This window comes from Delphinapterus leucas, chromosome 15 (assembly GCF_059928025.1).
Source record: "Delphinapterus leucas isolate spDelLeu-1000000601 "Yukka" chromosome 15, BTC_Dleu_Yukka2, whole genome shotgun sequence".
NCBI classification, from domain to species: Eukaryota; Metazoa; Chordata; class Mammalia; order Artiodactyla; family Monodontidae; genus Delphinapterus; species Delphinapterus leucas.
Genome location: NC_143143.1, coordinates 47,482,873 through 47,510,232, shown reverse-complemented (window position 1 = coordinate 47,510,232; position 27,360 = coordinate 47,482,873). Strand labels below are relative to the sequence as shown.

General features: G+C 40.6%; 1 protein-coding gene across 6 annotated transcripts in view; it reads right to left on the bottom strand.

The window, feature by feature from the left end:
• TASP1 (taspase 1) overlaps positions 1-27,360 on the bottom strand; it is a 238,846-nt gene that overhangs the window by 4,899 nt on the left and 206,587 nt on the right. The window contains exon 14 of one of the 6 annotated variants that reach the window (XM_089896555.1): positions 1-27,360. This exon is cut by the window's left edge and continues 4,899 nt beyond it. The exons of the other annotated variants lie outside the window; for them this stretch is intronic. Within the exon in view, the coding sequence (XP_089752681.1) occupies positions 27,325-27,360 (36 nt within the window). The 3' untranslated portion in view covers positions 1-27,324. 6 annotated transcript variants of the gene reach the window in all.

Sequence of the window (27,360 nt, the reverse complement as noted above, 5' to 3'; positions counted from 1 at the left end):
TCTCATACACCTCTCTAACGAGGATTCCGTGTCTCTAATATCCTTTTCGGTTCTTTCTCCGGGAAAGACGTCCTTGACTGGATCCTCCTCCAGATCTAGAAGCCCTCCTTCTAGCTCCTACAGCTCCCAGCTGAGCATTTCACATCTTGTGATGTAACTGTCCGGGTTTTGGTTTGTTTTGAATCTCTGTAATTGAAAGCCAGCTGGAGGCAGGAGTTTGTCATACACTCACCTCTGTATTCCCTGCACCTGTCAGTGTCTGACACAAAGGCACACTCTGGAAATGCTCACTGAGTGGAGAAGTGACTAAAGTATACCCTTCAGAGCTATGTTTATGTACAAAGAATCTCAGGTGTTTTAACTCGTGTGACCAGTCAGTTTGGTTAAAAAGTCAATCACACTAGTTTGTTAGAGTAAAGATTATTTTTAAATAGATTTTTTAAAAGTATGGACTGACTCCATTTTCCCACTTTCCAAGTGATTATGCTTTTAGAATGGAGATAGAGCCTTAGATCCTGCTAACAGTGCCAAACCAATGGGACCCAACGGCCTTGGAGTTAGAATTCTCTGCTTTCTTGCTAATTCCCTGAGTGACCGGACAGATCCTTGAGGTTAACACTCCTAGAAGAACTATCACCTTGTAAATTAAACTGTCTATTCAAAGCCAATAGTCCTAGGGCTGTATCTTTCTATAAAACCAAATACATTGCATAATAACATATTTAGCCTGAAGACTTCAAAATGAGAAAGTGAAAGAAAAAACTAATACAGAAATTATATAATTGCTTGATATCCTAATCACAATCTAAGTAGTAGCTGAGACTTCCTATCTTTCATACTCGTGTCTTTAAATCTTTTGAGACCACCTTAGTGACTGCTTTTTGTGGTTTCCAGGAAAACTATAAGCGCACAATTTAATTTTGAAAGTCTCAAAGCCTTCATTTAGTGGTTATATTTTAATCCACCTTTCCACTCGCAGGAGAGTTGCTTGAGATCTGCCACAACAGTCAAGGGAAGATTCTCTTAAACAACTTATTATCCTCCTTTGGTGGGGTCAGGGACATAAAATCTAGACAGACACAGCTCAGAAAAAAAGCTCTTGGAAATATTTTATTCATTGGTTTCATAATTCTGAGAGTTTGGTTTTCTGCCTTTAAAAAGAAAAAAACAACGGTTTTTTCATTGATCAGTGGCTAAGAAAGTGCATGTAGCATACAACATATAGTGTCCAATTCTAAAGTTAATCTACAAAGGCAGTTTATCATAAGGGCTATGTGCATGGGTTACAGGATCAGAGCACCTTGAATTCTGGGCCATCTCTTCTTCCTGGACACAATGCTGGACTATATTTCCCAGGCTTCTTTGCAGTTAGATGTGGCTATGTGACTGCAATCAGGCTGATGGAATGATGTGATGTGTGCCACTACCAGGCCCGGCAGAAAATCTTACAAACCATTCTCCATGCGCTTTCTCTGATGACCTGAGGCCTAGGTGATGTAAGGAGCTTGGGACCCTGAATCATAATTTGGAAGAGAGTCCTCTGCCAATCAGAAACCCCAATTTGTATTTTATGTGAATGAGAAACATGCTTCTTATTGTGTTTGAACAGCTATACACATATATTCTGGGGTTTGCTTGTTACAGCAGCTGGAGTTATCTTTAACAACGATTCCATCCGGGCCTCTGCACTTACTAGCTATGTAACCTCTGCTGGTTACTTAACTTCTCAGGACCCCACCTCTAAAATAGCTATACAGTAAGTCCCCTACATATGAACCTTCAACTTGTGAACTTTCAAAGATGCGCACGTGTGTTTTCATGTAATTACATAAGTTAGTTCATGCGTCTGGCGTACACTGTCACATGCGTGCATCCTCTACAAGTGGTTGTGTTTTTGTGTACTTTACTGTACAGTACTGTATAGAGTACTGTAGTATAGTATCTTTATTTCAAGCCCAGGATGTCCAGAATCAAGCGTAAAAGCAGCAGTGATGTAGCTCGTACTGCTAAGAAGCGCCAAGCGATAACAATGGAAACAAAAGTAAAAATAATTGAGAGAGTGGAGCTAGGCGAAAGGATGGTAGACGTTGCTCGTTCTTATAACATGAATCATTCAACCATCGGCACGATTCTGAAGAATGAGGACAAGATCATGGAACATGTGAAGTCTGCTGTGCCGATGACGCCAACAATAATATCGAAGAAGCGTGGAAAAGTGACGGAGGAGATGGAGAAACTTCTCAGTCTGTGGATGCAGGATCACATCAGTGTCGAGTCCTGCTCAGCTTAATGGTGATTCAAGAGAAAGCTAAAAGCCTTTATGAAGACTTGAAGAAGAAACATGGTGAAGAATCAGAGGGTGCATCTTTTAATGGCAACCATGGCTGGTTTCATCGGTTCAAGGCTAGAGCCAACCTTCACAACGTAAAAGTAAGTGGCGAGGCAGCAAGTGCAGATACGGTAGCTGCCCGGTAGCTGCCTGGGAATTTCCTGAAACGCTTCGAGAAATTATTGATGAAGGCACGTATCTACCTGAGCAGGTTTTTAATGTGGATGAGACAGGACTGTACTGCAAGAGGATGCCAGACCGAAGTTACATCAGTAAGGAGGAAAAGCTGATGCCAGGCTATAAAGCAGCAAAGGATAGGCTAACTCTGTTGTTTGGTGGCAATGCTTCTGGCGAACCAGAGATACACAATGCAGGAAATGGCAAGGGGATTTTCTTTATCCGAGGAGGCACTGTTAGTTTTTGAGGCACAGGACCCGAACGTAGAATGGTACAAGAAGGTTGCAGCAGCCGTTCAGAATGCAATCCAGTGCCTCTGTGTCTTCTATGATGAGAAAAAAAGAGCTACTACCCAGACATCACTGGATCGTTTTTTCAAGAGGGTAGATAGAATTGAATCCAGCAAGGAACCAGAACCTGTGGCACTAATGTCAGGCATGAGTGAAATTGCAGCTTGCCCTCCATCTCCTATCGCTGACGATCCTTCAGCCCTACCATCTCCCACCTCCTCTCCCTCCTCCAGTCAGTACCTCTTCTTGCCTGTTCACTCGATGCCAGCCCCTGTGTGCCAGCTGTTGTACTGTAACTACTGTACTTTTCAAGGTACCGTACTGTAAGATATAAAATGTTTTATTTTTTGTGTTTTTTTTTATGTTATTTGTGTGAAAAGTATTATAAACCTATTATAGTACAGTACTATATAGCCGATTGTGTTAGTTGGGTACCTAGGCTAACTTTGTTGGACTTAAGAACAAGGTGGACTTTACAAACTCGCTCTCGGAACAGAACTCATTCGTATGTAGGGGACTTACTGTAAGAGCATTTGTCATCAGGTTGACAAGGACTACATGAGATACTGCATGCAATGAAAGCACGTGTCAACACATTAGATTCTTATTATTCAAACAAACACATAGCCATAGCACAAAACATTATGCAGCACAATATCTATTACACATTAGTTGATATCCCGGAATTGGGTAATTCTATTTGAAATGTTTGATAGTCTTCAAAAATAGAACGAGATATTTTAATGAAAAATTAGCTGCATGCTAAAAGGTAAGGTTGAAGAAAATGGACATTTTTAGGCCAATATTTTTGATGCTGCTGTTTTGCTCTCACTGATACAATAATTAACAATTGCTGAGTATTTGCTAACTACTAAGGGCTTTGTATATCCCTGCTTGCTGTATCATTAACCTTCGATGGCTCAAAAACAATCAGCTCAGCATGCCTGGGTGCTACAGAGAAAACCAAAGTGGTAGAATACTGGCAAATTACCTTCTAAGAACATGTCATGTTGTTGGGAAGACAAGTAAGTCCATATGAGATGATTAGAAAACCATTAACAAAGGCACGTGACCATACACTAAGAGGGTATAACACTCCAATGTGTTTTCCAACACTACCAAGCTATTAACTCTGTGGGTACTGATTGGGTGTCCTACAATTTAACTCAGTCCTGACACCATCTGCCAGGAGATAGAGCCCACAGGTTAAGAGCTCAGTTCCACAAGACTGTCTCCCCACCATGCCAGATACCAATCGCAAGTTCAGGTTATCACCTGCACTTCTGGCCCATGGCTATAAATTGGCTATAAATGAGAGGTTCCCACCACCCCCTCCTCAGGTTTGATTAATTTGCTAGAGCAGCTCACAAAATTCAGGAAAACAGTTTACATTATTATAAAAGGATATAATTTAGAAACAGTCAGATAGAGAAGAGGTGCATAGGCAAGGAAGGTAGGAAGAGGCTTGGGGTTTCCATGCCTTCTCTGAAGGCACCACTCCCCAAATCTCCACACATTCACCATCTCAGAAGCCCTCTGAACCTTGTGTTTCGGGGGATTTTTATGGAGGCGCTGTTACATAGGTATGATTGAATACATTGCTGGTCATTGGTGACTGAACTCAGTCTCTAGTCCCTCTCCCCTCCCCATAGGTCAGGGGGTGGGGCTGAAATTTCCAACCCTCTAGTCACATGGTTGGTTCCCCTGGTAACCAGACCCCAAGCTTAGGTTACCTTGGGGTTTTCCAAAAGTCACTTCATTAAAATAAACCCAGGTGTGCTTGAAAGGGGCTTGCTATGAGTAACAAGATACCCATTTCACCTTTACGGCTCTGAAATGATTTCAGAAACTGAGGACTAGAGATCAAATATTATAACAAAAGATGCTCCTATTGCTATTATCACTTAGAAAATTCCAAGGGTTTGGGGAGCTGTAAGTCAGGAACCCTGAAGGAAGAACAAATATGTACTTCTTATGCTAAATCACAGTACCACAGATATCCAACCACAAATGCTAATGAAGTCAAGAGAGAGAGAGAGCATGGATGTGGATCAAGGAGGTGGGGCAGGCTCTCTGGAGGCCACGGCACTGGACGGCAAATAGGACTGGAGGGCAGTGTTGGGCCTAAGGGAGAGCTGACAAGTTTGCTTGGTTTGAACCACACAGTGTTTCCAACTTCTAAAAATATTAATAGAAAATATTTTAAAATGGGGAAATTGCATACAAGCACCCTGATTTCTAGATACTCTTGAAAAATCTGGCAACCCTTGCATTCCCTCACCAGAGTAAAGTCGCAGCTACCTTCTTTAGAAGGGCATTTTCGGCAATAATTTCCCTCTGGTGGGGCTGTGTTCTGCCTATGGTGTGTGCTCAGATGGCCCTAACATCTGTGATCATCTTTCAGTGCGGTTACTATTATTGGCCCATTGGGTTCAGATGGTGGCAGCCCGATCCTCCCATCAACCTTTGCCTAATGGTTTTGTAACCACAGAACCAGTCCCAGACTGGGCCTATCCTGTTTCTAAAAAGATACTGAGTTGTTTTCCAGAGACAACAGAACAAAACCTCAAGTCATGCAGCTGAAGCATGCAGAGGAGATTTGGACCTCAAACAACCTAGAACCAAAGCTGTTCCCCCCACCCCCCTCCAAAGGACAAGGGCCTGACCTGAACCTGAACTCCAGAGCCCTTTCAGAAGTGAAGGGTCTGCTGTCCAGGAAGGTCCGGTGCTGAAGCCCATCTACCACACCTTACCATAAATGGCCAAGCTCCAAAGCCCTCCAATCAAAACCTGCCCCACCGGAAGGGGAAGCTGGGACGAAGTGAGAGAGTAGCATTGACATAACTACCAAATGTAAAATGGATGGCTAGTGGGAAGCTGCAGTATAGCAGAGGGAGATTAGCTCGGTGCTTTGTGACCACCTAGAGGGGTGGGATAGGGAGGGTGGTAGGGAGACACAAGAGGGAGGGGATATGGGGATATATGTATACGTATAGCTGATTCACTTTGTTATACAGCAGAAACTAACACACCAGTGTAAAGCAATTATACTCCAGTAAAGATGTGAAAAAATAACAATAAAAAACCTGCCCCACCAGTGCTTCTGCACACCAACCCTCCTCCCCTAACTCATAAAACTTTGACTGAACCCCAGATGGGGAGACAAATTTAAGCTGTGTTTCCTGTCTCCTTGCCTGTCAACCTTGCAATAAGCTTCTGCAACAGTTTTAGCAGCCACTGATAATCATTGCCTAGACCCCATTATTTCAAGAGTTACCAACGGGTGGTTTCCTAATTCTATCACTGTCAATACATTAACAGCTGGAATTCTTCTATAAAGAACTTTCTCAACTTTTTGGTATTCCACGATAAAGTGCATATAAGAAAGGAAGGATAAACACTTGATTCTTTTTCTTCCTTTTCAGGGTTCAGAATAATAAACCTCCAAAAGCAGCCAAATGCTTTCCCCCTTGTCATTTCTTGTGATGTTAAGAAGGCAGTTTTGTTTGAAGGCAGATGGTAAGAGATTACAGAGGAAGCACAGTTTGGGGAAGAAATAGGGCTGGAAGAAGGAGGTACAGCATCTTCTTCATTCACACCAGCCAAAGGCGAACTCTTCTATGCTTAAAAGACAAAAATAAAAGAATTGTGAGAGCTGCTTTTAAACTGCCCCTATGAAAAAAACTAGCTGGACTGACTTGCTAGCTGTGTTTTGGATGACTAATTTGTAGGCTCACCTGTTTTAAGTCAAATATAGTACCTGCAGGATGAGTAGCTCCTTTTGGGCTGACACAAAATGAGTATTGTTGTCAGTTAAACTAGTTAAGTTTGCTCAAGATCAGTTTTACTCTTTAGCAGAAAGTTCTCTTCTCAAAGATAATTGAGGGTTAGCACAGCATATTAGTCTGCTAGGGTTTCCATAACAAAATTATTTTCCCACAGTTCTGGAGGCTGGGAAGTCCAAGATCAAGGCATCAGTAGGGCTGGTTTCTTCTGAGGCCTCTCTGTGTGGCTCACAGATGGCTGTCTTTCCCCAGTGTCGTCACATGGCCTGTTCTCTGTGTGTGCAAATCCCTGGCATTTCTTCTTATAAAGACGTCCTATTGGATTAGGGCCCTGTCCTTATGACCTCATTTGACCATAATCACCTCTGTAAAGGCCCCACCTCCAAATACAATCACAGCGGGGGTTAGGGCTTTAAGATAAGAATTTGGTGAGGACAGAATTCAGTCCATAATAGATACAGAGTAAAATCCGACAATGCCCCATATGCTGTGGGCTGCATTTGTTCTCTGGCTGGAATCCTCCTGCCTTTCCTTTGGCTCATTCCTCTTCGTCTCCACTTGGCCTCCTTGCTGTTCCTCAACCACGCAGCACATTCCCGCCTCGAGGCCGTTACATGTGCTGTTCTCACTGCCCAGAAAGCTCTTCCATCCAACACCCAGGTGGTTCACTTGCTCATTTCTGCCAGATCTTTACTCAAAAGCCGCCTTTTGGGGAAGGTTTACACTGGCCACTCACCTGAATTTCACTACTACCACCCTCTCTGCCTCAACGTTTCCTATGTCCTTACCGTATCTAACCAGCCATCCATTTTGCTCCTTTATCCCATTCATTGCCGGTCTCCTCCACTGGGACAAAAGCTCCACGAGGGTGAGGAGTTTTATCTGTTCATTGCTGTTCCCTCATTACCTAAAATATAGCCTGGCCCATGGAAGGGGCTCTGTATATTTGCTAAGCCAATAGAGGATTTTGTTTTTTTTGAGGATTTGGGAAATGAAAGAGCAAACGGCAAATTAGACATTTTATAGTTCTTAGTTTCATGTTTTGTAGTTTTTGATTATAGCTTGTAAGTCTGTTATAAATTTTTGAAGAGATTTGTATAAATTAAACGCTCAAAGTGATATTGAAATTGTGAACCTTAAAACTCTGAAAATAAAAGTCTAGGTATTTCCCAAGACGTACACAAAATGTAGAAATAATATGATGTGACATTATCTGTTCATTCATCTCAACAACTACATGCACATTATCCTCTCTGAGAGAAAGATGGTTGGGGGCAGCAGCAACTCGACAGCGGTCAGGTGTGGGCTGCATGCCTGGTGGGTCTGCTGCATCCTGCCGCATGAACGAAACTGCAGAATTCAGCGCTCAGAGGAATATGGAAAGCAGGAGGGCTACCTTGTTTGCAGGGCAATTTCCCTCCTGGAGAGCGGGACAAGAGTGTCTCACAATCTTACAACTTACCATAAATATCTGAAGAGACGGATATTCCTTTCCCTACTATTTTCCCTTCTCTTGTTAATTCTGCCTTATTTTTCAAATTGTTGAGTCCTAAGTAACTTATATTTTTCAATCTATTAACAGTGTCACATGAACTTCCTTAAAACAACCCAGAATGATGTGTATATTTTGTAGAATACAGATCCATTCAGCTGCAGGCTCAGCTTGTCTTCTGCATCATCACTGTGCTGCTCGGGGTGTGTAGAGTTGGGGCTGGAGGTGGCATGTTGGCTGAGCGCACCTTGTGCCCTTACACAGTGAATTCTTACCTGATGTGACAACAGTCACTCTCTACTTTCTTTTACTGGCACAAACGTGATAGACCTTAAATGACCAATTCCAGAGAGAAGTGCTGAGGAAGTGTGTCTGGTTGGTTTTTATTGCTTTGTATCTACTATGGGCTTTTTTCTTTTTCCTTAATGACTTGAGTCCGGAGACACTATCCCCAACTCCCATCCTTTTCCCAGAAGTTCCCTCCCCACTGCTTTCAAGAGCTGTCTTTCAAGGAGACACAACTTGTGAATAAGAATATTCTGAGCATTCTTTGTGTGCAGCATTAAAGCTTGGAATGTAGTTTACTGCTCTAAAAATAGAGTTTGGTCTTCAGACTTCATCCTGAAAGCAGATGTACTCAACTAGTTGACAGTTTCACATGAACCTGCTTAATATAATCCAGAATAATGTGTATATTTTACAGAATAAAACCCCATTTAACTACAGGTCAAAAGATCTGGGTGCTCACTTCCTTAGCCGGTGTGATATCAGGCAAATCAGTGAAAATCTCAGAGCTGTAAAACAAGGACTCTGGGTTAGACGGTCTCTAGTGGAGCCTCGCAAAGTTTAACCTTCTCTGACACTGACTTTCTTTAGCTTTTGCATACGTTGTGAATGAGTCTAAAAACAAGCGTTTTACTTCTATCCCATCATTGTCTTAAACTGAAAGTAATAAATGGGCCAGAGCAATGTGAAGATGTAATTCCCAAGTTCAACCCAACAAATCAGAAATATCAACAGATTGAAAAATTAATGCCATATGTTAGTCATTTTACTCCATGTTGCCCCTACCTCGTTTTCCACATTTAGAACAAGGATGCCATAAAAGACCATTGGCAAATGTGGACAAAGCACAAAGACACCATTATGGCAGATTTCGTTGTTAGTCCTGAAACAAGCCTACATAAAGGGAAAGTTCTACTGTTCTCACATAGAAATATCATGTCCAAGGAGCCTTAAAATAAGACGAAAATGCGGTCTGATGAGAATAGTATGTTGTTCCAGTCTCTCGGCAACTTTTGTTACTTCTTTTACCATGCAACGACACCACACTTCAGAGGCAACATCAGACAACGCTGCCCCTTATTTTTATCTTAAAAGCCCCGTGAAGGCCTCCACATAAACAGGGCAAGCCCACAGTACCTATTATAGCGCCACTCACGTGAAGAATTATCATGGACATTCCATTCTGCTAAAGGTGATAAAAGCTCTCCGCTATTTGGAAGTATTTATTCTGCACTTATTATGAGGGGACAGAAGAATGAAACACACATGGATCTTGCTCTGAAGGCAATTAGGTCTCTGTAGGATGCAGAAGCCAGTTCCTTGTGAAACTAGTTCCTTGTAAAATCTTAATAAAAATACTAAGCCCCTACATTTGCATAATGCTTTAGTTTCCATAGTGCCTTTGCATCAATGAGATGGCTTCAAAATACCCTCTCAGTTAGACAGAGGTATACTATACCTATTTTTCAGGTGGAAAAAAGGGGAGGCTCAGAATGGTTCTGTGGTTTGCTTATGGTCCCAGAGGAAGTAGAAAAACTGAGACTTGAATGAAAGCCTTTGGACTCCAAATTTAGGGCTCTCTTTACTCCCACAAAGCCTTAGCGTGAAGGATTCTAAATCAAATTCTAAATCTGTTAAGAGACACAAATTTATTTTTCAGGGTGAAATAGGGCTTGCTCGGAAAAGCTACTGCTACACATTTTACCAAAAAATTTCAGGATGATTCTGGGATTCAGAGAACTGGGTTTGAGCCTTGATTCTGCTGCGGACGGACTGGAGAGTCTCTGAACTGGGGGGTCACTAGATCTCTGGGCTTCAGCATCTTCGTAGGTAAAAATGAAAAATTCGACTCAATTATATTGGGAGTTCTTTCTGATTCTAACATTCTTTATAGTTTTGCATTAGAATGGCCCTCTAAATGCGGTTTACATATTTTTTTCCAAAAACCTCACATGTGTAAATTTTCCTAGAATTCAGGTTATAGATTTTTTTAAAATAGCCCCAAGAAGTAATTGAAATCCCAATTGGTCCTAGGACTTGTATCACCTTCTCTTTAGACCCAGCCTAACTTAAGAGTGGAGCTCTTAGATAGTGGTGTTAGGACCATTTACTGAGACCCAGTACGTCAGAGTATCTGAGGGTGGAGGCCAGGAGGCTGGATTTTCATCCCACCCTCGTCCCTAGGATTTGCACCCCCATCTCTGCAGGAACAAAGCCTGTCCCTAGGCTACCTTTTGGATAAGGAGAGAGGCAGGCAGTGAGAGGGACAGTAGACGTGTCATACAGACAACACGGAAACACACCTCTGATACAATCACGTTTATGGTGCATTCTGAGACTGTGGAGACCTTTTATAGTCTTTACTCTGATTTCTAAAATTTTCTTTACCCTTTTTCTCAAATGTTCAAAGAGGTACATGACTATTTTTCTATTAAAAATTGATTTTAAAAAAGAATAAAGCAAAATATGCCATTCCATGTAGTCCAAACAATCTCAATTGTGTAAAAAAAAAAATCACAATTGCAGAAGCCGAAGGAACTATATCAAAATGTTAACAGTGGTTAATGTGGGGCAGTTCACTGCATTCCAGAAGGATTCATTCAGGGCCAGGATTACATTTTTTTTTTCTCCCTGTCATTTTTCTGTATTTTCTTAATTATGCAGCAGAGTGATTTAGTGAGTGTTTAATGCAGCAACATAATCTATTGAGAAATTAATCTATGTCCTTTCTAACTGTTCAAGACCCATTCTGGGAGGCATGACTGTGTCCCCACACCACTCCTGAGCACTGCCAAAGAAAAGAATGAACAAAATAGCTGTACTGTCCGCGCAGGACCCAGCAGTTGCATCGAGACGACCACCATCTTCTCCTTGAAACGCCTCCTTTCCTTGGTTTCCAGGACCCCACCGTCACCTGTTTCTCCTCAACCTCTATGGCCACAATTTCCCAGTCCCCTTTGCAGGTCCCGCCACCCTAAATGCATGGGAGTTACCTGGGACTCAGGCCCCTCTTCTCCCATCTGTGGTCACTCCTTGGTGATCTCATCCAGTCCTGTAGTTTTATAAAAAGCATCTATATGCAGAGACTCCCAAATAAACACCTCCAGCTTAGGCCTCTCTTGACAACTATGTGGTTAGAAGCTTTGGTTCTGGAGTTCAGAATGTCTGGCTTGAATCTTGGCTCCACCTCTTGGTAGCTACGCCACCTTATATAAGGAACTTCATATTTCAGATATTTCTTTCTGAGGGGCTAATGGGAGCGGGAGGTGTGAAGCTAAGAGGAGGAGATCTAGTCGAGCTCTGCAGGCCCATGTGCAGCATGAAGGCCGGGGGTTTACCTTCGCTCCTGTAACGGTAAGCCCTGGGCTGCCATTTCCTTGGTAAAGACAACCAGGTGGCCCCTTCCTGGAGAACCTGGTGGGGAAGCCTCAGCATCCAGATTTGTACTGAGTGAAAACCCAAAATGTCAGTAACAGTCTTCTGGTTGGTAAGCTGCCAGATAACATGGATTTTACTATAGCTTGAAAAGAGCATCTTGTATTTGAAAAGAAATGAAAGGCTAATGTTGAAACTACCATAAAGAGTGAAACTACTATTTGTGTAATGGACTATTTCCTGAGAATTTCAGTTGATCTGTCAGTGAGGAATTTGGGAGGGGTAAAAATAAAAACCGCCAACAAACTCTTTGAAGAAAGTTCTCCTCGTCAAAACCATCTGCTTCCTGACTTCTTATTGATCTGACCCGTGTGACACCAAACAACTATTAAGGTGTTGAGACGAGAGAGGGCAAGGCTTCCCAGGCTGGCTTCTGCTGGTCCTGGGAGAGGCTCTCTGAAAAAAAGGAGCCTGGTCAAATGTCAGCCACAGCCCACTTTTCTCAGAGCCAGACAGGCACGTGAGCACGTGAAGTTCAGACACTCTTTAATAAAGGAACCCGCGGACTCTGTAAGCCAGCTCATCCCAAATGTCAACGGATGCTGTCCTTCAATTCCAGCTGCACCCAAACTCCTATAAAGAGTGTGATGAAACCTCCCTTCTCTTTTACTCTAATACTGAGACCTCAGTTCCTCACCTCCCCAAGCCACTAAATGTTGGGGTACCCCAAGACTCTACTTTACCTCAACTCCACTTTTCTTCAACTCATTTTGTAGAAAATTATCTGTGCAGTGTTCTGGACATAAAGTGAAGCATCTGGTTCCACTGGAGAAAGAGGAAAGAATAATAACTCTCCAGAACTACCTCCTCCTCCAGCTGCCACTTCATTTCTTTGCTTCCATTTACAGCAACATTCTTTAAAAGACTTGTCTATTCTTGTTTCCGCAGCTTCTTTCCTTCCATTCTCTCTAAACCCTCTCCACTCAGGTTTCTGCCTTGACCACTGCACTGAAACGGCTCTTACCAAGGTAAGCAATGACTTCCGAATGCTAAATCCAGTGGTCTGTCCTCAGACCTAACTTCATGGGCCCAGAGTACAGGATCTGATAAAGCTGATCACTCTCTTGGCCTTGAAATACTTTCTATCCTTGGTTTCTAAGACCCCACCCTCCCCTGGTTCTCCACCAGCCTCTATGGCCGTTTCTCAATCTCCTTTGCTGGGTTCTTCACCTCTCTGACTTATCAACACAGCAATTCCTCAGAAATCTTTTCTCCTGGCTGTGGTCCCTCTCTTGGTGATCGCACCTAGCCTTGTAATTTTAAAAAAGCATTTATATGCTGAGATTCCCAAATATGCATCTTCAACTTAGTCCTCTCTCCTGACACATACATCCAACCACACGCTGACCATCTCCATTCAATGCCTAACAGGCATCTCCAAATGAACACATCCAGAACTGAGGTCTTTCTACTTCCCCTCAAGCCTGCTTCCTCCCTCCTCGCCTTCTTCCCCCCGCTGGTAAATGGCAACTCCATTCTCATTGCTGCCTTCTCTGTTTCCCCCGTGCCTCTGTCCAATCCATCGGCAGCTCCTGTCGGCTCTCTCTTAAAATGGACACAGAAGCCAACTGGCTCTCACCGCCTGCCCAGCTAACGTTCTAGTCCAACTCATCATCGTCACTCACGGGTGGCAACGGCCGTCCACTCTGCCTCCCTTTCAGCAGCTGGAGTCGCCTCTTAAAATGTGAGCCAGACATTGTCACTCCTCTGCTCACTGCCCTCCAGTGGCTTTGGAAGAGCCCAGATCCTGATGGTGACCGGTAAGAACCCACATGGTCTGGTCCCCCATGGCTTGCTCTGTCCCACTAAGACCAGCCTTCTCACTGTCCCTCCATCACACCCGGAACACTCAATCCTGATTGAAGGCCTCTGCTCTTGCTGTTCTCCATGCTGGGACATTCTTGCCTTGCTCCCATAAATCTTCCAAGGCTTTACACAAACGTCACTTTCTTAGTGAGACCTGCCTAACATCGGAACCCTCGTACTTCCTAAAATCCTTGCCAGCTTCACGTTTCTTTTTAGCACTTATCACAAACATACTATACGCCTTATTTATCTTGGTTATTATTTTCCCCACTAGTGTGCCAGGCCAGGAGTACAAAGGTTCTCAGCTTTTTTGTTCACTATTATGTTTCCAGGAAAGTACCTGAATATAATAGGCACTCAATAGCATTTGTTTAATAAATATTTCCTTTTAAAAAATGAGCCGCTATGTTTCATCAAACCTGTACTCCTAAGTAAACTGACTTCTTCTAATAGCCGAGATCTCAAAGCCAAAGAATCAAGGCTTCCCTCCCAGGTAATCATTACTAATCTCTGTAATAAATCCCTGATTAGCTCTAATACTGATTAACTGAAGTTAAGAAGAAATGAATTTTTGTCATCTTTGATGGTGAAAAACTTATAGATTGTATTTATTTCTTTTTTGCCCCAAGTATGGCCTACTGAACAAAAACATAAATTGCGAGATTCAAGAACTTGTTGTACCTAAGAGGTTATCACCTTAAAGACCGGGTCCTTCCTGTCTGACCTGGCTTTGGAAATTTGTAGAAATTTGGGTTGGAAGCATGTTTTATTCAGGGGCTACTGGGGCTTATTACTAACTGCCTAGTAAGAGCTTGTTTTGCCAAGATCTTCCATTTTTAATGGGGCAGGTTCTAACTGTTAGCAGGTTCTAACTGTTCAAAATTTTACCATAATATCCACAAGACCTATCAATGGAAGAAATCGGGATTATTGGGGTTTTCATCTGTTACAGGAGGTACATTCAAAATACGATTAATTTTCTATTTCAAGTGAAGAAAAAGCTGTTTCCAAGTACCCTGAGCATCTCCTAATAGCGAAGCATTAACACAACCCTCATTCTAAATTAAGTTTCTTTTCATGCCTTCAACACTGCAGCAGACAGTGTAGTCCAAACATGTACAGTGCAGTGATGACAGCTCAAGAGCATAAAAGTAAATCGCCATACGTACCACTTATTGCATCCAGAAGTATTTGAAAAGAATGCAAATAGAGAGAGTAGCTCAACCATATCCAAATGTCTCAATTAGTTATTACTAAAATGTTAAAGTTTCACCAATTTACAGCACTGCTTTACTTATAAGACATAAAAATCATACATAATAATCATCAGAGAAGAATTTTAATCCTTAGGATTAGACAGAATGGACGCTCCAAGATGAAGGCTTTAAAGAAGACAGAAACTATATTATTTGAATGAATGGTACTGGAATGAAAATGTATTCCAGCAGATAGACTTTGCTTAGCGTTCAAAATCTACAACACGGGTCAGTCTCCGATGCCTGTTTAAGTGAAACAGGCCAGGTGTAGGACTATCAGAATGGAATGTCCAGGCCCCACCAAACAGGGTGGCTACCACTTGGCTCCAACTAATCACAACCATGTAGGAAGTGGGTCCCAGTTTGGCCAAATCTACTCTTATGAGAGAAAACAAGCCAGGAGGGAGAAAATTGTACCTTTAGGTAAAACTTAAAACATTTAAATCTTGTATAAAAATTTTATTCAAAATTTCTATTTTATGTAAGTTCAAATTTTTTATGTAAACATTTTCAATTTTTTAAAAAATGCTGATCTGCTGATGAATTCAGCTTTTGAGCTCAAATCTGCAGGTTACTGGGGAGGAGGGTGACTGGGGATAAAATGTTGCATCCAAACAACCATCTGGACTCAAAGTTCTACCCTCAATCTCAACAGGGAGCCACTCATAGAAGGCGTTATCTATGGAATGAATGCCCATGTGTGTGGGGCCCTGCGGGGCCATCAGTACCTCCGTGTATACTGACTGCATACCTGTAGATTCAGTCCCCATCACTACTCACCTACTTAAGAAAATAATATAATAGAAGTTCTTACAACATAAAATCAGTGGGTGATCCTGAATCTTTACAATCAAAGAAACCAATACCTTGTTTCAAGTTAGAAAGTTAACAAGAAACAAGAATGGCATGACCAAGATTATGGCCTTTTTTGTCTTAAGATTGAAAAAAAAAACAAGAAAAGATTCCTTTCATCATTTGTCCACTGCTTTTCAACCAAGAGAAAGAAATGACCATCCTGTAACCATTACTTACTCATTGTGGGTAATAAGGCCAATCATTCTCATGAATGCTTGTCTCAGTTACATCTCACACTTATGCGTTGTTCTGTGCGTAAAATGCAGGCACGTGTCTGCTTTGGGAAGGTACATATTTACCTAAAATGTTGGGTACTAGAAGGTAACAAGGTGACATTCTAATGTTAAGTTCACACCTGATGTGAACTATGTAAGCTGATGGCTATGTAAGTATATAGAGGTAGAGAAATTAATGTTTTCATTATTTTCTATGTTGCTATAACCAGGAAAAAAGGTTTATTCACTTCCTTCCAACTAACATGGAATGTCTACAAGTCCAAGCAATAGACATATTTATCTTTGCAGAGATCTAACCCTACACCATGAATAAAATGAGATTTATTTGGATAAATATGGTTAATACCTCTGGGAAGATTTATGCTCTTGCAAACATGGTGAATTCCCTCTTTGTGTTTATTCTATTTATTGCTTTGGAGCTATGTCAAATGAATCATTTGGAAGAAACTGATGGCATAAGACTAATTAGGCAAAAATAAAATTACCAACTACTCTTAGAACTAAACTTGAGGCTGAGGAAACTTGTGTCTTAAAGTTTGTTTTTCACATACTCAGCCTTCTACAATCTTCTCCTGTTTGTCTAAAGAACTTTCTAAATAAACCCAATGGGATCCTCCTGGAAGTCCTAAGAGCATGGAAAAGAAATGCAATTTTCTATATTTGAAATTCTGGGCAAGCTTAAAAGGTACAAGTAAAATCACTGATTAGCCACTTTTCCTTCTGTTCCATAAAGCACAGTTGCCAAATTTAGCTGTCTGGGATGTTTTCCTAGTACATAGCTTGTTGGCGGCACCTAACACCATCTCAGGGCAGTTGGCTTCCTGCCAGGGATCAGACTCCTTCAGTTGTTGAGTAACATGGGGCCTAGATTATCAGAAGCAGTTAAAATTTGGCTTAGACAAAGGCCAACTTTTGTCTAAGTGGTTCTTCATAAATCTAAAATAAGATCCAATATATCCACCCAGTGACTGTCACTGGCCACTATCGTGGAACTAAAGTCCCTTTTAAGGAACTCATGGTCAACACACCCAAAGGTGTTCCACTGTCTAGAGCTCAGAGGAATCTGAGAAGGCTGCCTGCGTTCACACAAGAGATACTCAACAGTAGCTAGTAAACAATATTCTTCCCTCTTACTTTTAAAGGGAAAATTATTCAGTTAGGTGAGCTTATCAGGAATGCTGCAGGCAACTTAGGTTTCATTTAAAAGCCTAAGTTTGTGATGCTGTCAAGTTGGTAGACATCTAGTCAGAAAGCTTTTGAAAGGGCTCCGTTACTACCATATTGGCCTGAATTGCAGGGTTGTATGTGTGTGTGTCTATTCCTGCAGCTTCAAACAATTTTTTTTCCTCTTCTGGGATCTCTGAATTCACTTGTCAGTTGGTTTATATTTACAAGCTAGAGTTACGTTTTGTCAAAATGTAATAACCCCTACCATCTCCACCAGGAAAGCAGGGTGAAAATCCAGGAGGTGTCACTCCTGTGGTAGGCAATGGACACAGCACGTCTGGGAACATGGTTACAGTGTAAATGAGGCTGCGGAGCTGCAAGGTGACAGCCCTGAGAGACTCTCTACCACTTCTACCACCACCGCCACCACCATGACCCATCACAATGTATGTAGCTCTATTATATGCACTTTGGTTTTATTATTCAATTAATATTCAGAATGCTCGGAAAGCTTCGGTAATATTCCCACTTTAAAGATAAGGAAACCAAGGGTCAGATAGGCAACCTGCCCCAGGTTACAAAGCAGGGGCTTCAGGATGGAAATCCAAGTCTGGCTAACTCCAAAGCCCATTCTCTTATTATATCACACTGCCTCTTTATAGATGGTCTTGCTGACACCTTTAAAAAACCCTCCTCCTGCTGCTTTGCCAGGAATGAAGCAGTCAGAGCTTTTTTCTCTCCTAGGAAAGGCTTATCTCTTTCTGGAATTTAGTTCATTTAAGTTTTTCTACCATATTCTGCTTTTGGGATAATTTTTTAAATCTATGACTTTATAGTTTATCCAGCTCATTCTCATTACTGGGAGTAGAGGCAACAGTCTCTAGTGACTTTCTTCATCCTAATTGGAAGTCTTTTTCTCACTTCTTTTGGTAACTCCCTCTTGTGGACCTCATTTTTTAAAAATTAATTTATTTGGTTGCACTGGGTCTTAGTTGCGGCAGGCAGGCTCCTTAGTTGCGGCTCGTGGGCTTCTTAGCTGTGGCATGTGAACTCTTAGCTGCGGCATGCATGTGGGATCTAGTTCCCTGACCAGGAATTGAACCCGGGCCCCTGAATTGGGAGCACAGAGTCTTAGCTGCTGTGCCACCAGGGAAGTCCCATGTACCTCATGTTTTATATTTAAGTCATCCTCCCATGGCTTTCCTTGATACACAAGTTAAGCCTATCAAAAAGCTCTCAGAAATCTCATCCGTGCTGTCCCTTGTACACAGACATTTACTGAGATTTTTTAAAAGCCCCAGAAACTATCTTCAAAAAAACAAAGCATGGGGCTTCCCTGGTGGCGCAGTGGTTGAGAGTCCGCCTGCTGATGCAGGGGACACGGGTTCGTGCCCCAGTCCGGGAAGGTCCCACATGCCACGGAGTGGCTGGGCCCGTGAGCCATGGCTACTGAGCCTGTGCGTCTGGAGCCAGTGCTCCACAACGGGAGAGGCCACAACAGTGAGAGGCCCGCGTACCGAAAAACAAAAAACAAAGCATGGTAGATACTACATTTGGGGTTACAAAAATCCTACCAAAAACTGAACAGCAACATATATGCTTATTAATCTGCAATGTAGAATTTAGAATTTTGCAGATGGCAAGCAAGTATCTAGGGAGGAAGGGCCATATATGTACAATACCCATAATATATAAAGGACTTAACCAGGGTCCATTCATCTGTATTCAGACACGTAAGACTTTGTTTCCTTGCTCCTATCAAGCCTAATCCCAGGAAGGACTTAAGGCAGAGTCAGGTTTTCTTACTCTCATCTTACACATGAGGCCTCTGAGATCAGAAAGGCACAACGACCACACTGAGTCACATAGTCTGCAAGGAGTGAAGGGGGAATCTAGGCTCCAGCTGCCTGGCACTGCACCCATTCCAATACTTGTTCATTTCAATTGCAAGAACTGATCAAATGTGTCATAATATAAAAGGGTGATGTTTTTAAAAACTTTTTATTTGAAAATAATTTCAAAATTACAGAATAGTTCAAGGAACACCCATACATCCTTTACCCAGGTTCACCCATTGCTAACATTTTGTTCCGTTTGCTTTGTAATCTGCTATCTATCTATCCATCTATCCACCCATCCATCCACATAATATTATTTTCTGAACCACTGAGAAGATATTGTTGAATTATGGCCCTTTACCTCCAAACACTTCAGTTTGTACTAAAGGTAAGAATATTTCCCTGCATACCACAGTATAGTTATAACAAGCACATTTTAAAATGATACAACATTTTCTACTATCTATATCCCATTTTGTAAATTGACCTAAAAATACATTTTTGGCATTTTTCCCCTCCCATATAGGATCCAGCCTAGGATCAGTTATTGCATATACTAGTTGTCACGACTCTTTAACATTGTTTAATCTGGAACATTTCCTCAGCCTTTGTCTTTTATGACATTAACATTTTTGAAGAATATAGTCCCCTTTTTCTTTCTTCCTAGAATGTTCTTCATTTTCAATTTGTCTGATGTTTCCTTGTGGTTAGATTCAGTCTGTGCACTTCCAGATGGGATACTGCAAAAGTGATGTTGTGTCTTTCTCAGGTTCTCACATCCAGAGGCACATGATATGTCCATTTGCCCCTCACTCACATTAGTTTTGATCACATGGTCAAGTTATTGCCTGGTTTCTCCATTATATACTTATTATTTTCCCCTGTAACTAATAAGAATCTATGAGGAAACACCTTACGACCATAAAATAGCCTGCTCCTCCTCAAGGATTAATTTTTATAGCAGTATTTTCACTGTGTTATAAAAAAATGACCTCTACATAGGAAAAGAAACCTAGGTTTCACTTATTATACCTGAATAAGTTCCATGCCAATGTTAACATCTGTTTTTATTATAGTAGTCCATACACACTGGGTGTTTATTAAAAACCATTCATTAACTGTCTGCTATCTTGGGTAGGATACAGGCAATCTGATTTTTAAATCCAACTGGTATCAATGCCCTAATTTTGGTTCAATAAAAAGAAATCTCTTTAACTCATGCTACAGAAGGGGTTTAGAAATTAAATTAAGGGATACAACCACAAGAGCATTCTATTAAAAAAAAAAAAGAAAGAAACTTATAAAAGAACCTACCTCTATTTATTCAAATTAGATATGGATTCTGGTTATAATGATATTAGTTATTATCCAGCCTTTTTGAAGCAGTACAATTTTGAGGTGAACTTTAATTCAAGGTATTAACCTGGATTAAACATAGTTAGCTTATATAAAATGTTCAAATGGCCAGGTGGCTTTAGTTTCTGAGTTTGGTAACAAGCAGAAAGAAGGCAATTTTTGGAAAGCAGGGCAAATTAAAAACAAAAAAAAAACTTCTCAGAAGTAGTTTTTAGATTTAAAAAAATGTTGTTTCAATTTTTGAAGATGTCTTCTGGGACTTCCCTGGCAGTCCAGTGGTTAAGGCTCCGTGTTTCCACTGCAGGGGGCATGGGTTCGATCCCTGGTCAGGGAACTAGCATCTTGCATGCCACATGGTACGGCCAAAAATAAAATAAAGTAAAATAAAATAAAGATGCCTTCTTTCTCATTTTGCTACTGTGGTTTGCAATATCATATGAGAGCATGTTTCACAAACCCATCATCATGCTTGAATGGGTATGCCACTAATTCAATAATTCTTTCACAGAAATCAGGAAACCAGGGGGTAGGCCAAAGGCTTACTCTTTTAAAAAGAATATAAACTTTGCTATAGCCCCTCTTTCCTCTTTTGAGCTCAGCTTGTCATCTATAACTTTGTCATACTTGCAATACAATAAAATTCCAGGCTTTATGACAGAAGAGATGTTTGTTTGTTTTTTATCAATACAATTCAGCAACCAAAGCTTTAGTGTTTGGGGGTTTTTTTGTTTGGTTGGTTTTTGGGGGGAAAGCATTTGTTGCCACAGGCTCAAAGGAGGAAGAAAGGGAAAGGGATGAACTCTCTGCAAGGAAGGTCAAACACATAATTTACAAGTGAGGCAAGAGGAGCAGCTGTATCTGTTGGCCCATCAATACCAACAGCTGGAGAATTTACCAGCAATATGAAAACCACGTCCACCAGATGTCAAGCGATGCAACTGGAAGCCAAATATCTTTGGGCTTAAGGCAGGACTCTACACTCTCTTTCCTCCCATATTTCATGTTAAATAGCAAGGTGTCTTCCACAGGCCACCAGCAGGGATAACAGGAACATTTCTGCAAACGGGACTTAATAACTTGACCGCTCCCACCAGACAGGTTTCAGACCAGCTCCACTACTGAAGTCCACCTCTTCCACGTTTTTTTGTTAAAAAGCAATTTTAGCTCAGATTCAACATGTCAAGGGTGAGAGAAACTTAACTGGCTGCAAGCTATTCTTGGGCAAGGGTTCTTATGGCTTATCAGGCTTATTTTATATTTTGGAACCGTTTTGCAATTGGGAAAAAAAGAATGTTTTGAAAATATTTATTTAGAGAGCCACTTTTCCACTCTTTCTTTAAATCGGTGCTGTTCAGTATGGTAGCCAATAGCCACATGTGGCTATTCACATTTAAGCAAAATTTTAACTTCTGTTTCTCGGGCATACTCGCCACATTTCCAGTGCTCATTGCCACATGTGTCTAGTGGCTATCATATAGGAGGACACAATATAAATATAAATATAAATTATTTCCATCAACACAGAAAATTCTTTTAGATAATGTTGCTCTAAACCCATAAATCACTTTTATTTTATTTTGCTTTTTTATACAGCAGGTTCTTATTGGTCATCAGTTTTACACACATCAGGGTATACATGTCAATCCCAATCTCCCAATTCATCACACCACCACCCTCAACCCCCGTCGCTTTCCCCACACGGTGTCCATACGTTTGTTCTCTACTTCAGTGTCTCAATTTCTGCCCTGCAAACCGGTTCATCTGTATCATTTTCTAGGTTCCACATATATGCATTAACAAACGATACTTGTTTTTCTCTTTATGACTTACTTCACTCTGTATGACAATCTATAGATGCATCCACATCTCTACAAATGACCCAATTTAATTCCTTTTTATGGCGGAGTAATAGTCCATGGTATATATGTACCACATCTTCTGTATCCATTCGTCTGTCGATGGGCATTTAGGTTGCTTCCATGACCTGGCTACTATAAATAGTGCTGCAGTGAACACTGGGGTGCATGTGTCTTTTTGAATTATGGTTTTCTCTGGGTATATGCCCAGTTGTGGGATTGCTGGGCATATGGTAATTCTATTTTTAGTTCTTTAAGGAACCTCCATACTGTTCTCCATAGTAGCTGTATCAATTTACATTCCCACCAACAGTGCAAGAGGGTTCCCTTTTCTCCACACCCTCTCCAGAATTTCTTGTTTGTAGATTTTCTGATGATGCCCATTTTAACTGGTGTGAGGTGATACCTCATTGCAGTTTTGACTTGCATTTCTCTAATAATTACTGATGTTGAGCAACTTTTCATGTGCTTCTTGGCCATCTGGATGTCTTCTTTGGAGAAATGTCTATTTAGGTCTTCTGCCCATTTTTGGATTGGGTTGTTTGTTTTTTTAATATTGAGCTGCATGAGCTGTTTATATATCTTGGATATTAATCCTTTGTCCATTGATTCGTTTGCAAATATCTTCTCCCATTCTAAGGGTTGTCTTTTCATCTTGTTTATGATTTCCTCTGCTGTGCAAAAGCTTTTAAGTTTCAATACGTCCCATTTGTTTATTTTTGTTTTTATTTCCATTACTCTACGAGGTAGATAAAAAAATATCTTGCTGTGGTTTATGTCAAAGAGTGTTCTTCCTATGTTTTCCTCTAAGAGTTTTATAGTGTCTGGTCTCACATTTAGGTCTCTAAGCCATTTTCACTGTATTTTTGTGTATGGTGTTAGGGAGTACTCTAATTTCATTCTTTTACATGTAGCTTTTCCAGTATTCCCAGCACCACTTATTGAAGAGACTGTCTTTTCTCCACTGTATATCCTTGCCTCCTTTGTCATAGATTAGTTGACCATAGGTGCAAGGGTTTGTTTCTGGGCTTTCTATCTTGTTCCATTGATCTATATTTCTCTTTTAGTGCCAGTACCATATCGTCTTGATTACTGTAGCTTTGCAGTATACTCTGAAGTCAGGGAGTCTAATTCCTCAAGCTCCGTTTTTTTCCCTCAAGACTCCTGTGGCTATTTGGGGTCTTTTGTGTCTCCATACAAATTTTAAGATTTTTTGTTCTAGTTCTGTAAAAACTGCAGTTGCTAATTTGATAGGGATTGCATTGAATCTGAACATGGCTTTGGGTAGTATAGTCATTTTCACAATATTGATTCTTCCTATCCAAGAACATGGTATAGCTCTCCAAATGTTTATGTCACTCTTAATTTCTTTCATCAGTGTCTTACAGTTTTCTGCATACAGGTCTTTTGTCTCCTTAGGTAGGTTTATTCCTAGGTATTTTATTCTTTTTGTTGCAGTAGTAAATGGGAGTGTTTCCTTAAATACCCTTTCAGATTTTTCATCATTAGTGTATAGGAATGAAAGAGATTTCTGTGCATTAATTTTGTATCCTGCAACTTTACTAAATTCATTGCTTAGCTCTAGTAGTTTTCTGGTGGCATCTTTAGGATTCTCTATGTATAGTATCATGTCATCTGCAAACAGTGACAGTTTTACTTCTTCTTTTCCAATTTGTATTCCTTTATTTCTTTTTCTTCTCTGATTGCCGTGGCTAGGACTTCCAAAATTATGTTGAATAACAGTGGTGAGAGTGGACATCCTGGTCTTGTTCCTGATCTTAGAGGAAACAGTTTCAATTTTTCACCATTGAGAATGATGTTTGCTGTGGGTTTGTTGTATATGGCCTTTGTTATGTTGAGGTAGGTTTCCTCTATGCCCAATTTCTGGAGACCTTTTATCATAAATGGCTGTTGAATTTTGTCAAAATCTTTTTCTGCATCTATTGAGATGATCATATGGTTTTTATTCCTCAGTTTGTTAATACAGTGTATCACATTGATTGATTTACATATATTGAAGAATCCTTGCATCCCTGGGATAAATCCCACTCGATCATGGTCTATGATCCTTTTAATGTGTTGTTGGATTCTGTTTGCTAGTATTTTGTTGAGGATTTTTCCATCTATATTCATCAGTGATATTAGTCTGTACTTTTCCTTTTTTGTAGTATTGTTGTCTGGTTTTGGTATCAGGGTGATGGTGGCCTCATAGAATGAGTCTGGGAGTGTTCCTTCCTTTGCAGTTTTCTGGAAGAGTTTGAGAAGGATGGGTGTTAGCTCTTCTCTAAATGTTTGATAGAATTCACCTGTGAAGCCATCTGGTCCTGGACTTCTGTTTGTTGGAAGATTTTTAATCACAGTTTCAATTTCAGTGCTTGTGATTGGTCTGTTCGTATTTTCTATTTCTTCCTGGTTCAGTCTTGGAAGGTTATACCTTTCTAAGAATTTGTCTGTTTCTTCCAGTTTGTCCATTTTATTGGTATAAAGGTGCTTGTAGTAGTCTCTTAGGATGCTTTGTATTTCTGCAGTTCTGTTGTAACTTCTCCTTCTTCATTTCTAATTTTATTGATTTGACTCCTCTCTTGCTTTTTCTTGATGAGTCTGGCTAATGGTTTATCAATTTTGTGTATCTTCTCAAAGAACCAGCTTTTAGTTTTATGGATCTTTGCTATTGTTTTCTTTATTTCATTTATTTCTGCTCTGATCATTATGATTTCTTTCCTTCTGCTTACTTTGGGTTTTGTTTGTTCTTCTTTGTCCAGTTCCTTTAGGTGTAAGGTTAGATTGTTTGGGATTTTTCTTGCTTCTTGAGGTAGGCTTGTATTGCTATAAACTTCCCTCTTAGAACTGCTTTTGCTGCACCCCATAGGTTTTGCATCATCGTGTTTTCATTGTCATTTGTCTCTAGATATTTTCTGATTTCCTCTTTGATTTCTTCAGTGATCTCTTGGTTATTTAATAACGTATTGTTTAGCCTCCATGTGTTTGTGTTTTTTACGTTTTCTTCCCTGTAATAGATTTCTAATCTCATAGAGTTGTGGTCAGAAAAGATGCTTGATATGATTTCTATTTTCTTAAATTTACTGAGGCTTGATTTGTGACCCAAAATGTGATCTATCCTGGAGAATGTTCCATGTGCACTTGAGAAGAAAGTGTAATCTGCTGTTTTCGGATGGAATGTCCTATAAATATCAATTAAATCTATCTGGTCTATTGTGTCATTTAAAGCTTGTGTTTCCTTATTAATTTTCTGTTTGGATGATGTGTCCATTGGTGTAAGTGAGGTGTTAAAGTCCCCCACTATTCTTGTGTTACTGTCAATTTCCTCTTTTCTATCTGTTAGCAGTTGCCTTATGTATTGATGTGCTCCTATGTTGGGTGCATATATATTTATAGTTGTTACATCTTCCTCTTGGATTGATCCCTTGATCATTATGTAGTGTGCTTCCTTGTCTCTTGTACCATTCTTTATTTTAAAGTCTATTTTACCTGATATGAATACTGCTGCGACAGCTTTCTTTTGATCTCCATTTGCATGGAATATCTTTTTCCATCCCCTCACTTTCAGTCTGTATGTGTCCCTAGGTCTGAAGTGGGTCTCTTGTAGACAGCATATATATGGGTCTTGTTTTTGTATCCATTCTGCGAGCCTGTGTCTTTTGGTTGGAGCATTTAATCCATTCACATTTAAGGTAATTATCGATATGTATGTTCCTATTACCATTTTCTTAATTGTTTTCACTTTGTTTTTGCAGGTCCTTTTCTTCTCTTGTGTTTCCCACTTAGAGAAGTTCCTTTAGTATTTGTTGTACAGCTGGTTTGGTGGTGCTGAATTCTCTTAGCTTTGGCTTGTCTGTAAAACTTTTGATTTCTCCATCAAATCTGAATGAGATGCTTGCCAGGTAGAGTAATCTTGGTTGTAGCTTCTTCCCTTTCATCACTTTAGGTATATCATGCCACTCCCTTCTGGCTTGTAGAGTTTCTGCTGAGAAATCAGCTGTTAACCTTATGGGAGTTCCCTTGTATGTTATTTGTCATTTTTCCCTTGCTGCTTTCAATAATTTTTCTTTGTCTTTAATTTTTGTCAATTTCATTACTGTGTGTCTTGGCGTGTTTCCTCTTGGGTTTATCCTGCATGGGACTCTCTGTGCTTCCTGGACTTGGGTGGCTATTTCCTTTCCCATGTTAGGGAAGTTTTCGACTATAATCTCTTCAAATATTTTCTCGGGTCCTGTCTCTCTCTCCTCTCCTTCTGGAACCCCTATAATGAGAATGTTGTTGCGTTTAATGTTGTCCCAGAAGTGTCTTAGGCTGTCTTCATTTCTTTTCATTCTTTTTTCTTTACTCTGTTCCGCAGCAGTGAATTCCAGCATTCTGTCTTCCAGGTCACTTATCCGTTCTTCTGCCTCAGTTATTCTGATATTGATTCCTTCTAGTGTAGTTTTCATTTCAGTGATTGTACTGTTCATCTCTGTTTGTTTGTTCTTTAATTCTTCTAGATCTTTGTTAAATATTTCTTGCATCTTCTCGATCTTTGCCTCCATTCTTTGTCCGAGGTCCTGGATCATCTTCAGTATCATTATTCTGCATTCTTTTTCTGGAAGGTTGCCTAGCTCCACTTCATTTAGTTTTTTTTCTGGGGTTTTACCTTGTTCCTTCATCTGGTACATAGCCCTCTGCCTTTTCATCTTGTCTATCTTTCTGTGAATGTGGTTTTTGTTCCACAGGCTGAAGGACTGTAGTTCTTCTTGCTTCTGCTGTCTGCCCTCTGGTGGATGAGGCTATCTAAGAGGATTGTGGAAGTTTACTGATGGGAGGGACTGGTGGTGGGTAGAGCTGGCTGTTGCTGTAAATCACCTTTTTTAAATGAGCCATTATAATTCTCTTCTCTATGTACTACGGAACAAAGCTCTCGTATGCTGTCCTCACAAAGCCCTGTGATGCTACTACCTTGCTGGGTAATATTCAGAGGCCAGTGTTGATGGGTGTTATATGACCAATAAGCAAGAAGTTACCCTTTCTTACTTGTAGCCTCAATTTGTTAAGATCCCATCTCTATCAGGCAGTGTACATCAGAAGTTTCCTTACTTGCATTTCCAAATGTGTAAAATAAATCATGTCCTTTGAAAGAGAGGCTTTACAGCTTTGTAATTGAGGTACTTTAATGCCAAGTAAACATCATATGCCACAGGTGTTC